The 16892-nt window shown below is 43.0% G+C and overlaps 1 protein-coding gene across 1 annotated transcript in view; it reads right to left on the bottom strand.

The window, feature by feature from the left end:
- Window positions 1-4438: 4438 nt before the first annotated feature.
- The window catches only part of LOC113594727 (uncharacterized), a 69871-nt gene continuing 57417 nt past the window's right edge, over window positions 4439-16892 (bottom strand). Inside the window, exons 7-8 of the mRNA XM_053208223.1 lie at window positions 8996-9255; window positions 4439-5062 (exon numbers count right to left, since the gene is read on the bottom strand). Of these exons, the coding sequence (XP_053064198.1) occupies window positions 9244-9255 (12 nt within the window). The 3' untranslated portion in view covers window positions 4439-5062; window positions 8996-9243. The remainder of the gene's footprint in view (window positions 5063-8995; window positions 9256-16892) is intronic.

Genomic DNA, 16892 nt, shown 5'->3' with positions numbered 1-16892 from the left:
CCCTCCAGAAGCTCCCAATCGGAAGGAAAACCATTCTGGGTGAGCAGATAAACAACGAATACAGAGCGTGCCAGGACCACCTCTAGCCAAGGGCTTCCTCCATCCACAAAGGGAATTAAACTGGATAAAGCTGATCACGGACCACCTTCATAACTCACCCCACTTGCTCTCAGCCAGCTCCGCTACTCTGTTCTGTGCTCCATGACACTCCCCCCCTTTTCGCCCACAACTTGTTGCAAGAGTTGAAGAGGCCTCTCTCAGCTTTAATTATCAGCCTGCGGCCACCCTGCCTGCTATGCCTTCAGAGCCTGTGCTTCCGCCCATCAGAGTCCAGAGCCCTCCTCTCGACCTTTCCCACAGCCCCTCACCCTCTTCCCCCTTCCTCTAGGTCAGAGGTTCTCAAAGCGTGGTCCACAAATGCTCAGGAGACCCTTCCAGGAGTGTGCAAGTTCAAAACTGTTCTCATAATAATGCTTAGACATCTCCCATTGCGTGGACAGTAGTACTGTCCCATCGATGGGTAAAAGTTTACCCATCGATGGGTAAAAGCTGCTGTGCTTTGCAGGAATCAAGGCGTGGCACCGAGCTCTGCCAGTGTTCATGAAATTCATCACCATGGTTTCCTTTAAAAAGCCAGTTTGGGGGCACCTTGGTGGCTCAATCAGTTAAGTGTCCCACTCAGGCTCAGGCCATGATCTCATAGTTCATGAGTTCAAGCCCCGCATGAGGCTCTTTGCTGTCAGCACAGAGCCTGCTCGGGATCCTCTGTCCCCCTCTCTCTCTGCCCCTCCCCTGCTCATGGCACTCCCTCTCTCTCTCTCTCTCTCTCTCACTCTCTCTCTCTCTCAAAAATAAATAGATAAACCTTTAAAAATAAAATAGAATTTTAGAAGTTCCCAATACTTAAAGATTTTTTTCATCATGAAGTCAGTAGCAATACTAACAAATATAAGTTCTGACATCATATATGAAACGGAAGATCTGCAGAACACGAAGAAACAATATTTTCCGAATTACCAGTGCCTGACGGTACGAGAGCAGAGTGGGGTAAAGTTCCATCCAAGGCGAGAGCTCGCCCGGTGCATCTGAGTGCCCAGAGTACCCCAGGTTTGCCCACCAGGTTTCAGCCTTTATCCTGCAACTAACCCTTCAGAAACGGGGCTAATTAGCTTGGTGATCATTTCACAGCGTATACATATACTAAATCTTCATGTCGTACACTTTAAATACCTACACTTTTAATGTGTCAATTATACCTCAGTAAAGCTGGAGGGGGTGGGGACTACGACTTTCTGAATTTGGTACATCAAAGAATATCCACGATTATCCGAAAAGGCTATTAACCTAGCCTTCCCTGGCCCAACCAACCACACGTGTGAGACTGAGTCTTCTTTACGTATCATAGCAGATTAAATGCAAAAACCGGCATGATAACTCAGCTACCTTTCTATCAAGGCAGACGCTAATGAAATTAGTGAGTCACACAATACTACCCTTCTCACTGAATTTTCTTCATTTGGGAAGTTATAGTTTTCTGGGTCCTATAAATATTATTGTCATTTTTAAGTGAATTTAATAAATTTGTATTTTAAACTTTCTCAGGTTTAATTACTGACATGGAAAATACAAATAGAGATAACTCACATAAATAAAAGCTCTTTCGGCCTCCACAATTTTTAGGAACATGAATGCAGGCTCATCCTACCCATGAGAGGTGGACACAAGCTTTGGGGAACCCAAAAGGCACTGAAGTCTCACAGGGATCGGGGAAGGCTTCATAAAGGAGGACTTTTAGGAGCTGTCGTTTGGAGACTATCTAGGAAAAAGTTTCTTTGTGTCCTCCTTAGATGGTAAGCTCTCTAAAGGGGTACAATGCAAGTGGAGTAATGCAGTGGAGAAATTCTAAACCAGGAATCAGAAAACAGAGGATATTGCTGTTTCGTAATATAGAGCTATTGACTGATCATCCGTGCGGCTCAGCCTCCTGACTTATAAAAGGCAGATATTATATTAGGACCACCTCTAAGGTCCCTTTTACATACATGTTATACTAGTCTGTTTTTGATGATGAAGCACTGTTTTCAATCTACAGAAACTTACAAGGAATTCCCAAAAATATTTGAAAAACAGCCCATTATATTGAGAGTCACTAAAAGTCATATTTTCAGAGATTTTTTAGGGATAGAAACAATGTTTATAACATGATATTAATGGAAAATTATATACAAAGTTGTATGCATACTATGATCATAAATTTACTGGAAGAAATATGTGTATATATATCTTTACAAATAGTTATCTCATGGCGACAGGATGACTGAATATTGATATCTTCTTCTTTGTACTTTCTATTTTCTGAGCATAATCAGGAGGGTTTTTTTTTATATCTTAGAATTGCTTATTTCCTATAATAGCACTGTAAAAAAAAAAGAAGCTATCATTTTTAATCTATAAGTGAGCATGTATGAAGCAAACCAAAAAAAAAAAAAATGCCCATTTTTCTAGAAGTTAGAAATGAAAGTCCAGCTCTCTTACCATTAAAACCACTAAGGTATATCACCTTTTTCTGATTGCTTTATTCTCTGAGCCCTAGACATCAGGATTCACACATCCTTGCTTGATCAAGTTCTGGAAACGTGGCCCAGCTTGTAGCAAATCTTGGTAATGGTCCCACACTATCCATTCTCTCTTCCTGAGCACAAAGCCGTCAAAACAGGGACTACATTTCCCAGCCTTACTTGCAGGTGGGTGTGGCCATGTGACTCATGCTTAACAAATGGAAGCCTTGTGCTACTTCTGCCTCATGTCAGGAAGCTGCTTATGTCCCCTTCCTCTTTCCCACTTTTGACTGACTAGAAAATGGCAACCAACTAATGCCAAGAAACCTACTTGCACCCTGAGATGATATCTACCTGTTGAGAAAGCAGAGCCAACTGAGGAGCCCGGCCACCAAGATAACCTCATGAAGCAACCCCACTTAATTTGCCCAGGGTTTTCTGGCCAGGTCTGGACCGTTATGTAAAAGAGAAATAGACTTGTAGCCTGGCAAAGCAACTCCCTTATGTGTCTTTTTGTGCCAAAACTAATGTATAGCTGAAGACTGTTTCTTGATAGCTACATATTGCCTCTGCCATATTCACAAGTTCGACTCAGACTGTCGAGGGCTAATTCATCATCAAGAAGCAAAATCAATGAGCAGTATAACCCTATCTCATAGCCATGAGAGGCTGCAGTTCAAAGTTCTCCAACTTCGTAGTTCAAAGTTGGGAGTGTCGTCAAGGAACTAACTGAGCCTACTAACTCTACCATAAATACACATTTCTTTTTTTCCCACAGATACTTCTAGACTTCTTTGGGGCATCTTTTTGCCAGATTGTTTTCCAAATGCTTCAGGGAATGTGAAATGTGAGTGAGATATTATTAGTAGTCCTTAAAGTGTATTATGATGAAGATACCCATAATTTTTTTTTTATCCATTTCTAAAACTCCAAATCTGGGGCTTTAATTTAAGGAAGCACCTAATTTTTAAAACGAAAAAAGTGTTGGGAAACCTGGGCGGCTCAGTCAATTAAGCATCTGGCTCTTAATTTCGGCTCAGGTCATGATTCCAGGGTCATGGGATTGAGCCCGCATCCAACTCTGCACCGACAGCAAGGATCCTGCTTGAGACTCCCCCTGCCCGACTCTCTCTCTCTCTGCTCACGCTCTTTCTCTCTCTCTCTCTAAAAACCTAAAAACTAAAAAATAAAATGGAAACAGCATTATACAGAAACTACACATTATTTTAATATCTTTAACAAAGAAAAGTACAAACATTTAAATCTCCAGAAATTGATGATGGTTAAGTAAATCACGCTACTGCCTCTCTACGGTGTTTTATCAATATGTCAAGAATTAAATGATTAACATTAAAGGAAAACAAAATGATACACCTAACACAAGGTAAGTCAGGAAAGCTGAATAAAAATTTTATTTTTACTATGACTTTAACTATGAAAAATGACACATACCCATTAGGACAAGAAGTAAAGAAACAGAAAACTGAGGGATTATGGATTATAGGGCTGATCCTCTGGATGATGTAGTTTTCTCTTTTTTAACTGTGTGCTCCTGTTGCTTTAGGACTACGTGAGCAATAAATAATTGTCCATTTAAATTTTTTTTTACATTTCTCTTCCAAAGTTATGAGAACATATGCTCACTGAAGAATACGATGCCTTTTAGCGGCAGGCACATCACCACTCTTCCCAATGTCCCCAGCCTGCGTAGCCAATGTACAGCCAAACAGGAACGCTTCCATGGTTTTCTCCATGTTCAATCAATGCATACCTAGAGTCATATTGTAGGGACGCTATTTTGTCGAAAGTTATTTTTAGAAAGCAAGAAAGCGAGAAAGAGAGAAAGAGAAAGAAGAAAGAAAGAAAGAAAGAAAGAAAGAAAGAAAGAAAGAAGGAAGGAAGGAAGGAAGGAAGGAAGAAGGAAAGAAAGAAAAGTGTATGGTATTAGATGGATTACCTGCTATGCGTGCATCATTTAATAGCACATCCTTGATATCTCTTTAAATCAGTCTTTTCTTTCAATGACTGTAAAGAAATACATTTAGCATTTTAAAACAGACATAAAACAGAAGGCGTTGCCTTCCAATTACTCTTTGTGCCCCTCACCCCACCACCAGCATTTTGAGTGAAATGTCACAAAGGTACGTACACAGCTCTCTTGACCTGCCTGTGAACTTGGCAGAAATCACATCACCAGCTTCAATGCAGTCGGAGGGTCCGCGTAACCAAGGAGAACTATTCGGCCCGCATATTGCAGGACTAAGGCCAGCTTTTTCCTCGGCAGACCCAGGAGAGGCTCCAACAACAATGTCCTCCCGTACCAACATCTGCTCTGTGCTCTAATAGTTCGGCAGTGATGCAGGATCTTTGCTATTGTTTCCATCTCTAGAATATCTGCAGCACCTGATAAGAGTTGGGGAGAGCTTTCAGGGCATCGGTAACTCATTTTTCTTTTCTTCTTCCTGTTCGAAATACAGGTCTTTGGGGACTCTGAGATGACGGTCCTTCAATCAAAATCAAATAATTCACAAATTCAACTTTGCCAGCCGGTGATATGAGGTAACCGAAGAAAAATTGTAAGATTCGGCTGATGGCTTGAACAATTGAATTAAAAACTGAATTAAACTTGCCTATCTCAAATTCTGAACTTGCTTTATGAAATGATTCAGAAGATCTCTCAGAGAGGTCATTTACTGAGTACTTTTGTCTTCCCACATCACCTCGTCCAGCAGAATTTATCAAGTCTTCACCTACGCCTTATGCAAACACACAGATATCCTTGCGATTATTTCCTGTGTCAGTAAAATATCTCATTTGATTATAAGCCACTTCTTTTTTTTCAACATCATTTACTCTTCAGAATTAATAGGATCTGAGTTAATTGAACGGATGGATGTGAAGACAAAAGCCCAGAACATTGGAAAGTAGAATAACCATCTTTCTTACGATTGCACAGTTCATAAACTCAAAGGCTTAATATATCATAGGAAGTCACTCTCCCGAGACCAATATGAATACAGAAAAGGCAAGAGAAACGAGGTACACGTACACCTTCCATTTGTGTAGCTCAGAGGAGCAGAAAAGGTTTTGATTAAAGGCTTTAAACTGGGCACGAAAGACAATACTTTGTAGAGTCACTGATCGAGAGGAAAACTGGCAGAGCCCACAAAAGATTATAGCACATCCACACAGTTCCAAATCATATGGAGAGCTGCCTGGTTCACTTGAGTCATGGAGAACTCCACAGGGGAGAAATCTAAGGTTTTCTTGAATCCGCTTGGAAACTTCCTCACCAATTGTTTTGACATCAGAGGCAACCATTATATCTTGGTCCCAAATCGCACTGCCTAATTAATGACCTTCTCTTTGCCCGTGAAGATCAACTAATGTATTTCACTTAAACAGGCAGAGAAGTGGAGAATGGCCGAGCAGCCCTGCAAGCCGGTTAAAGTTCATTCAGTTGTGCATTAGGGATGAGACACAAGGCTGCTCCCCGCTCTGTGCACCGATCGTGTCCTAAGCTGTTCTCGCGAGGCCTTGCTCTCCGACTGGGGACAGGTTTCCCCACTCACATCATGCTGTCCTGTGACTTCCCCCGCAGCAGCAATCGCTACTCACTTGAGAACTTGGCGAACCTCTGAGGATCTGTGGAAATACACCATTTTCACACACCATTTCATACACCATTTTCATACAATTTCAGAGAGTGAACAGACTCCCTGGAACCCATTCCTGGGTCTTTGGTAAGAACCACGGCCAGTTTCCAGTGTCATTGGTGGAATGCAAACCCAAACCCTTGACCTTCATTTATAAAACTACCCTGCTCAGGAAGCACCCCATGTACCACAATGTTCAGATAAAGTGCACAAGGAGGGACCTGGAGAAGAAGCAAAGGTAGAAATCAAACGTTGTCGGAGGTCATTTTAGACAAACTCATCCACTCAACAGATGAGGAAACAGAGAGCCAGGAAGTCCAGTGAACTGCGTGGGGTCACGAGTGAGGGATGGGTAGGTAAAGACTGAGGCCCAGGCCTCGGCACCTCTCTCTAGAGACTTCCTCCTGCCACGTGCACAGGAAAAACCATGGGATGATGCTGGTGTGTAGGAAACCAAGAAAGAGCACTTTTTTTTTTCTCCTTTGCGGGGCGTAATCCATTGAGAAATGAGGCAACTGGGCAACCAGTAGGTGGAGTTCATAATGGCATTTTTATTGTTGTTAAGTCATTTTCAAGATATGGTTCTATACATGTGTCAAAGGATCCTGCTCACAGCCCACCCCACCCGAGAGGCTACAAAGCACGCATGTGGACCCAGGATTGCGGGAAGAGAGAAGGAAATGAATCCCTGGTGCTTTCCTGTTATTAATGGATTAGCGGTACCCAGTCGAGGTGGAGGGTCAGCTGCCAATCGGGTAACTCATGGCATGACCGGGGAAGAGAGGAAAGGGGACGAGGTAGCAGACCAAGAGTGTTCCTCGAGTAGAGGCCCCTCCACCTGGAAACACACACAGCTAGACGTAGAGTGCGTGCACAGAGCTCTAATTCACAGGGCTGGCGTGCCCTTTATCTTGCCAATACCCAATGGCCACATCCCAGTGAGGCCTACCTCGTCCCACCCGGCTCTACGTGCTGGGCTCCCTAACGTATGTCTGTGTGGAACCTACCAGATGTAAGCAGGGACAGCATGGGCACGAACCATATCCAGAATCAACAGAGTAGGGTTCACTCCCTAGAGAAACCCTGGGCTTCTAAACCTCAGCAACACTGCTCCCCTGCAGGTCCTAGGGCTCTCCTCATGCCAGAGGTCCATTCTTTGCTGGAGGCCTGGCTCTCACTCAGGCAGGTGCTCCTGTCTGCCCCCCCCCCAACCCCCGCTGCAGGGGTGGTATTCGCTGCCCCAAGGGGAGACAGTCTGAACACCGAGGGCCACTCACGGTCCATCAGAAGACAGACGCTCACCTACAGTTGAGGTCTTAGCCTATTGTGCCTCTGCCATAAAAGTGTGTGTGTGTGTGTGTGTGTGTGTGTGTGTGCGAGAGAGAGAGAGAGAGAGAGAGAGAGGGATGTTATCAATAAGAAGGTCTAGTCAAGATAAATCAGATAGTTTTATATTAGATAATCTTTTGTTTGGCAAATAACTGTATCATAAAAGTAAGTAATTTGGAAAGGCAGCCTCTGGTTGGTTTCTACATTGTTCTATTTAAGCCAGTGGAGTGAATACACTGAGGATTAGCACTGAGTTGTGTATTACCTACGTCTTCTTGTTTTCTGTATTCATGATGCTCGAACATCTGGGGCCTTGCTGACCTGGAGGGACTGCCCCTCCCAGGGGCAGACTTTCTAGAGACGGCAAAGTCTTTCCTAGGACAGCACGTGGGGTACACAAATGGATCAAGCCACAGCCCACACTTCCAACCATCCCCTTGATCTCATGCTCCGGGCCACTCTCCTCCCACCCTAATCGCCCCAGGGCCGGACACCACACAACTAAGGACACTCTTGTGCCCAGAACCCCCTGAAATCAAAACTGGTCAGTCCTAAGCCCGCTTAGCTTGCTCAGCCTGCTTCCTGCCCACAAAACCGCAATAAAGGCTCCTGCTGGCCCACAGGTCCTCTCTCTGTGTCTGCTCATCCCAAGTCCCTGCCTCCCCCTGAGGCCATGTGTGGAGCGCCATGCCTCCCTGTGTCTAGGGGACTGTGAGGAAAATAAAAATGTCTTCCTTCTGGGGAGCGTGTCCATGTCTACACGTCTTACCAAACCTCATTTTTAAAAACTCCCAGGCGCTGTAGCTTTTAACACAAGTCAAAGGCTCCTCTCTCTCCAAACCAGCCAAGTGGAGGAAACAGGGAGGGAGACAGTGAAAAGGTGAGCCCCAGCATCAGGCCCGACGACACCCCCTGCCATGCTGGCTGGGCTCCAGATGACAGAGCGCCACACCAGGAATGAGAAGAGGCACAGTGTTAATGAGGCACTGAGTTGTTTGGTCATTAAGATTTTTTAATGATAGAACATCAAGAGAACATGTTTCCAAGATACCTTCCAGAAGCAAAGCCTGTCATTACAAAGTCCTGTCAACAGAGAAAAACGAGAGAGAAAGAGAGAGAGAGGTGTTGGAGAATGATGCTTTACCCATATCTCCATTGTTTGGTTACAACCAATATAAAATTTAGATAAAATTTTATAGTTTCATGGGTAATTTTTTTAATACATGTTTATTCATTTTTTGAGAGGTTGAAAGCATCAAAGGGAAGGGGGCAGATAGAGAGCAGGGCAGAGGAGCCCAAGTGGGCTCTACACTGACAGCAATAAGCCCGATGTGGGATTCGAACTCCCACATCGTGGGAACCGTGAGATCATCACCTGAGCTGACGCCGATGCTCACTTGAGTGAGCGACCCAGGTGCCCCTGGGTAAATTTTTACAATGTCTCCAACTTACCTATATGCCTGATTTGCTTTTCTCATGTAGGACTGGTGGCAGAGATGGCTAGCTGTCCACCTTCTACAGGGTAGAGATGTTTCTGGACAGCAACTACATCTTCCATGACTCCCGGCACCTGGGGGCCAAGGGGCTGAGTTCATACCTGTGGAATATGGTGGAAGTCCTGATGTCACCTCCAGGTGTGCATAAGCCTCCCACATGGTCCTCTTAGGCTCTCCTTTCTTCCCTCTTTGCCCAGTTAGATATCACTGGAAAGCCTGATGAAGGACATTTTGAAGGTTAATACATATCGAAGAGAACCATCCAGTCACTTTTTTGATAGACAGCTTCATCTGCCCAAGGACAAAATAAAAGACAAAGGCTTCATTTCAAAAATTGGCTCATTCATATGTAACGGTGAAATAATCACAGTGATTACTTTGCTTTCAACTTGACCTGTAACTTCAGGGGTCACAGATATATAAAAGGAAAAGGGTGACAGGACAGGTTTAGCCATGTTTGCGTTGCCAGAGGAACCTTGTAGAATCAGTAAAAAGAGCATTTGTTATTAGACATCTTTGTGCAAGCGAAACAGGGATTTGGGAGAAAAACTTATTTAAATCTAATGGGCCCTTTCCAGAGAACAATCATTTACCAATCCTAAAATAACGTATCATTGCCTTACTCCCTCCCCTCTCTCAGATGGAGCTGTCCCCTGAACCATCCAGCAGCACTGGAGACATAGGGAGCCCCAGCCAGGCACAATCCCAGGCAGAATGCGGTAACCTTGCATTCTTCTTTCACTGAAAGGAACAATGACATTTGTAGCCTTCATAAAAATAGTCTGAATCAAAACACTTTGCAGCCTCCTATGTGTTATTACTCTACCCATCAATGTCACCATTTGTATTTCTGGAGCTGGGTGTTCCAACAGCCCTAAGGACCCACATCGTATTTGAGAGGGAAATCTCATGATCTGCCTCCAACTCCCTCTCAGAAATCCAGAAAACACACCCCCAGAGGGCATCTCACTAACAAAGGCAATTTTATGATTTTTTTTTAATTTTATGATTTTTTAAAATTTCATAACCACATTTTGTATCAACTATGGTAGAAGGTCTCGTGGGGATCACGACCTGCCTTCTCATTCTCACCAGCCCCAAAGACCACTAGGAGTCCCAACCAATAAGGTGGAGGCTGGTCTCGATTTCACAGACAACCAGATTCACCTGGCCTCAGAGCACCTGGCCTGCCCTTGATTTCAATATAACCAATAGAATCATTTATTCAAAATGTCCAATACCTGACTCAAAATTTCTGGAAACGAGTTCTTTTAACTTCAAAAGAGTACAATGATTTTTAAGGAAAAAATTAAAAATTAAAATTAAAAAGTTTATTTCTCAAAAAAAAAAAACCTGCACATAAAGCCCAGAGATATCATCACACCCCCTGCCTTTCCAGAAAGAATAGAGAGCAATTGCCTACGATAACATGCACCAATTTGGATATTTGACTAGACGGTGGCATAAAAAATAACTCTAATCGTAAGAGCTTTGCACAAAAGTCACAAATCACTTACCATCACCATGATATCATTGGGTTTTTTTAAGTTTTCCAGAAAAATCATGGTGTTTATAAACCATCTTCTACTACGAGTCACTGAACTTACCTTTCTAAACAGGTGCCATCACAGGGATGCGGTTTTACCAGATGAAAAGAGTTCTGTAAATAAATGGCGGTGATGGCCATACGATATGAATGTACTTAACACTACTGAACTATAGACTTAACATAGGAAATTTTGTGTATGTGTCCTTTATCACAACAACAAAAAAAGAAAATCAGGTGCAGTCAAATTTCCCAAACGTGGGCCCAAAGTAGAGCATCATAAGGGCTCAAATAAAGATACCCATGTGAGCAAAACTTTGGTTACATCAGCCCTTGATGTGCAATTGCCACATTCAACTCAGAAGTTCTGAGTGTTTTTCCTTCTCCCCCAAACCTTTCATTTGGCCCCGCTGATGGTGAATGGGGCTACCATCCAGCGTTCCCTCAAGCCAGAGACCTAAAAGTCAGACTCACCTCCTCCCTCTCTTCTCCATCATTTTCGGTTAAAAGACTAAACATTTTGTTTGTTTATTCTGTCTCCTTTAGTATCTCCTCCCTCAATATCTTTCTCTCCATTTGCACTACGATTCATCGGTAAGTACCAAAGATTTATTGAGCACCTAGTAATGAGGGGGGGTAGGGCCAGTGTCCAAAATTAAAGATGTAATGTCTAACTTCAGGGAGATTACGGTCTAATAAGGGAGAAACACACACACACACACACACACACACACACACACACACACAAAATAAGCTCAAACTCCATCATCATTATCATCATCACCATCATCTTAACATTTATTGAGTACTTATATCAGACTCCCTTACATTAAATCCTCCAAATGACCCTAACAGGTAGGGACAATCTTTGCCATCCTATGTATATAATCAGTGGGGCTTAGACAAGAAAGTTTAGTGAGATTGCAAAATACAAGAATAATATACAAATATACATTGTATGTCAGACAATCTCCAGACAACTGGAAATTAATTTTTTAAATGCCATTTACAATAGTATCAAAAATATGAACGTCTTCAGAATAAATATTCTGTGAGAGTACAGGGGACGCAGCTGCTGGGCACCAGGGTCTGCAACACCACACCTCGCTGCGCCCACCAGATGGTCTGACCGCCTGCCCACCAGCCTGAGAGCCAGGAGCCAGGGAGAGGGCTCCAGACTCCAGGCCAGTGGGAGGGGAACTGTCAGGTGTCTCCTCCCCAGGTAGAGACCTCCCTGTCACCCCTGAAGAGACCCACGAAGATTTTGCAAAGCTGGTTTTGCAGGGAGATGGCTGTACATGAACCTAGTGCTCCCTCTTGCATCCTAGGCCTCTGTGTTTGTTCTTCACTGTCCCTCACGTTCCTGCCAACCGTGGACATCTGCAGCTATGCACCCTCCCCACTCGTGACCCGTGACCGCAAGGGCAGCCCTAAGGGACAGGGAGACACAATGGGAATACGAGACTCCTTCCACCTCCCTCCTCCTTGAAATGCCGGTGCTTTTCAGCTCTGCATGCCCTTCCCATGGCCCTACCTGGACTACACCACCATGGGTCCCACCCTCAAGGCCACCCTTTGACCGCTGACTTTGTCATGTCCTTCAACTCTGTGGAACCGCCTTTCCACCTCCACTACCTCCTACCCACCATGTTTTCTTCACAGTGTGCCTTGGATCCCAACTCATCCGTGCGATTTTTCTTTTCTTTTTTCAATTTCTTTTCAATGTTTATTTATTTTGGTGAGAGACAGGGCATGACCTATGCGATTTTTCAATAAGCATCTGTTGAACGTGCAAGGCGTACCAGACCCTCATCTGGAGGGCCAGTGTGCAGAGGTGGGCAAGAAAACTTATGCCTGAGGTTTCAAGGGGAGCCACAGGACTGCCATACAGGGTGAGGAGGAGTAGAGACACCAAGTAGTCAAGGGTTTATACAAAAGGAGCATCGAGGGCATGAACCTACGTAACACTGGAAGGAGAGCAGGGAGTCATGGAAATATGGATCATCGAAGGCCAGTCCCAATGTCCAGACTTCATCACATGTCCTCACTGAGGACTTGCAAATAGGCACCCCCAGACTGGACCTGTTAGAAGCAGGACTTACAGGAAAAGCACAAGACTTGTCTGTGGACTTCATGGTCATGGTAAGGGTGCCATCACACAAGCCCACCAAGGGAATCTGGACTCTGGCAACTTGGACATACTGTGTACAATGAGGACCTGTTAGGACTCTTTCAAGTGCACAAGGGAAGAGAAAATTAAGCCACAAGCCTAGGAGAATAGAGATGCAAAACCTTTCTCCCCCCCAGGGGCAATGTCAATGATCTCACGCTATACAATAGCCAATGACCTCTGCTAGCATTAAAAACTTTACCAGTTTTCTGCCTCATTTATCAGTCTCCTCCCAGAAGTGGACTCCTGCTTCATTGGCTCTATACACACCATTTGCCTGCATTCTCCTTGGAAGCAGCTTCCTACCTACCAGAACCCTGACGTGTGTCTCCATGTCATGGCACGGATTGAAATGTAAGTGAATTGATGTTTCCATTTCATTTTGAACATTATGCTGATGCCTCCCTCCTGGCTCTGCATCTCCACTGAGAAGACTGTTTAGCTGAGTTTACTTTGTGTGTGTGTGTGTGTGTGTGTGTGTGTGTGTATACATATACATATATATATGTATATATATACATACATATATATGTATGTATACATACATATATATACATACGTACATATGTATATACGTACATATATGTATACCTACATCTATATCTACATATATACATATACACACATATTTATCTACATATATATGTATATATACATATACAGATGTGTATACATATGTGTATACGTCTACATACATGTGTATATATCTACATATATATACCTACATATATATATACATATACATATATATACACATATATACATATACATACATATATATATGTATGTTATTTATCACTGTGTAGGGCTCCCTAGTGTGGATGGGAATTATCCCATCCCTCAAGGGACATTTTGTTTGCTTCCAGTGGTTTGGCTATTACACACTACCCTGCAGTGAACATTTGTGCCCAGCGTTTTGTGGGATTTTAAGTTTAAATTCTCTGGGATAAATAAATGTCCAGGAACCTGCCCGCTAGCTTGCAGGGTTCATGTTCAGCTAGCAAACTGTCTTACCACAGTGGCTGTGCTATTTACATTCCCACCAGCAATGCATGACAGAGCTGCCTCTTTCCAACATTTTATCTTTTCACTGTTTCAGTTCAACCAGCTCTTCTAACAGGCGGGGAGTGATTACTCAGTCAGCTGTCATTACCTCATGGCTAGTGATGTAGAACATTTTCTCATGTGCCTGTGCCACCTGTGTGTTATCTTTGCTGAAATGTTTCTTCATGTCTTTGGTCCATTTCCTATTTGGAAAATGTTTTCCTTATTATTTCTTGTTACCTTTTGTTGCATTCTGAATTTTTTTATACTGTGCAGATACAAGTTCTTTGTCACATGTGTGGTTTGCAAACATGTTCGCCTAGTGTAGAGCTTGTATTTTTATCCTATTAACAGGATATTTTTTTAATGTTTATTTATTTATTTTTTTGAGAGAGACAGAGTGCAAGTGGGTGAGGGGCAGAGAGAGAGGGAGACACAGAATCTGAAGCAGGCTCCAGGCTCTGAGCTGTCAGCACAGAGACTGATGCGGGGCTCGAACTCATGAACAAGGAGATCTTGACCTCAGTTAAAGTCGGACACTTAGCGGACCGAGCCACTCAGGCGCCCCCTACATTATTTTTAATATAATTTATATTATATTATAATAATTATAATTATAATTATTATATTTATTATTTATATAATTAATATAATTATGATTGTACTTATTATTCATATAATTATAATAATTATAATTATATGTATAATTATATATATTATTATAATTATATATATAATTAATATAATTATATGTTATATTAAGTTAGCTAACAAACAGGCTCTTGAAAAGAGCAAAATGTTTTAATCTTGATAAAGTCCAATCCACCATGTATTTTAGTTTCTGAATCTTGCTTTATTGCAAAGTGTAAAAATGCACTAAGTTTAAGCCAATGGCTAAATATCCATAATGCACTTTCTTACAGTTGTCTAGGGTAGAAATCCAACAAGGGCACCCGTGTGGTCACGTTCTGGGGAGACTCATCTTCTTGGCTTGCAGATGGCCACCTTCTGGCTTTGTGCTCACATGACCTCTCTCTGTATGTGTGCATCTTTCTGGCATCTCTCCTTGTAAGCATGCTAACTTCATCATGACCTAACATAACCTCATTATCTTCCAAGGCCCCACATACAAGCTTATGGGGATAGAACTGGAAAATTGTGAATGGGGTGGGAGCATAGTGTAGTCCATGGCATGTTTCTTGGTGGGTTTCTTGAGGTTTCAACTCTTTGGTATTTACTCATTTTCTTAGATCATTAGGTTCACATCTTTTGTCAAATTTGGGAGATCAGCCATGTTTTCCCGAAACAATTTTTTGATTTTTCTCTTGAAATATATTTTTAGTCCCCACTTTTTTATATTTTCTCTTTCTGAGATTCCTGTGACATAAATATTAGGTTTTATCTTTGTGTTGTGTGTGTGTGTGTGTGTGTGTATGTGTTTTAAAAATTGTAGTCATTATACTTTTCAGTTGTAGTTGTTGATTATGTACTTCTTTACACCTTTCTTCCTTTCCTGAGACTTATTCTCATTTGTTTCAAACACATTTGTAATTGCTTGCTAAAGCATTTTTTTAACGATGTCTCCTTTCACATCCATTGGGAATCCTAACACCTAGGTCATCATTGGCGTTGAGGGTCTGTGAATCGTGTGACATATTCAAGATGACATTTCTCTGGGCTTTTATTTGGCGAGTGTTCTTAATTATTCATCTTTCATATTTGGGGTGTGTCATAAGACTCTGGATGTTCTTAAATCTGGTGTGTTAGCAAGTGGTGGGCCAATAAGACTGTGACTAGCAAATGCAGCCCCAGTTCTGTGCCCAAACCAGAAGGAGCACAGTGAGCCCTGGCCAGACACAGCTGGGAAGATACAGGGCAACCTGTGTGGAAAGTCACATCATCGTGGCTTTCTTCTCTACAGGCAACAATGAGTGCATAGGGTAGCTAAAACACATTGTTTGCCAAATGTATTTCCAAAGATGGAATGATAAGTACTTGTAAAGACCAAAAGTCTGGTTGACAGTGGGAATTATTGAGGAAAAGTGTGTTCTGTGTGTTGAGGGCATTTGAGAAGTTTAGTTTATTCTAGTGGAAGTAGGTAATGATGGGTTTTAATGGGATGGTTGTCATTGATGTTGGGCTTGCTCGAAGCTTACATCAAATTGGCTCCTCTTACCGGTGTCTTTAGCCTGAATATCACCCCTCCCAAGACCTGCCAAAGGGAGCCAGGTCAGATAGAGGAGTGAGACCTGAACTGGTGTGCTGACTTGTGTGAGACATGACACATCCACTCTAGCCACACTTCCCGAATGCCTGCTTGGGAATGACCTTTGCCTCATGCCCACCACCACAGTGGAGTCACAGAGGAATGTGCTGGTGGTCAGCTCATCTGGCAACCTCAAGGCCAGTCCCTCCCTCTCTCTGCATAAACTTGGGACAGGAGTGGGGTCCTCTGACATTCACTTTGAGATGTGGAACACTCACTATTAATTACAGGACCCGGGGTCTCATGTTCTTCCTTCAGGCATACACCCAAGGCCATTTCCATCCCTAGTCCAGCCTTTTCTGGGGACCATGCCCCATGTGCTTGTTTCCTGACAGGTTAATTCTTCCTCTCTTTAGGCAAAACCAGCATCTTCACTTACACTGGAGAACACAGCGACACAGAATGGCTGGAGTAAGTTGACTTTTCAGATCACCCCAATTAGACAGGATGAGGGGAATATCCTTGTACCTCCCAAGGTATGGATCAGTCATTTCAACCCAAATATGTCCCTACCAGAACACTTTCCCCAATATTCCATCAGTCTGGTCCCAAAGATGGGGGAACCCATTCATTATGGGCTAAGTAAAACATATCTTTGGGAAGTTTTTTTGTTTTTGTTTTTTGTGTTTTTCTGAAATTAACCCTGACCCTTTCCTGCAAGGAATGGTTTTCCTGAAATGGAAGTGATGTCTATAACCACTTCTCAAAGTCAGACACTTCAGCTCCACATGGGAATCCTGAAGATGAGTTCAGCTTGTTCGTGCTGCACGCCCCTCAGTGTGGGAGCAGTGGGAGGACCAGACTGCAGGGTGGAGGACTGGAGGGGC

Source organism: Acinonyx jubatus, chromosome F2 (genome assembly GCF_027475565.1).
Source record: "Acinonyx jubatus isolate Ajub_Pintada_27869175 chromosome F2, VMU_Ajub_asm_v1.0, whole genome shotgun sequence".
Classification (NCBI taxonomy): domain Eukaryota; kingdom Metazoa; phylum Chordata; class Mammalia; order Carnivora; family Felidae; genus Acinonyx; species Acinonyx jubatus.
Note: the sequence above shows the minus strand (reverse complement) of the source record. Positions and strands in the feature narration are given on the sequence as shown.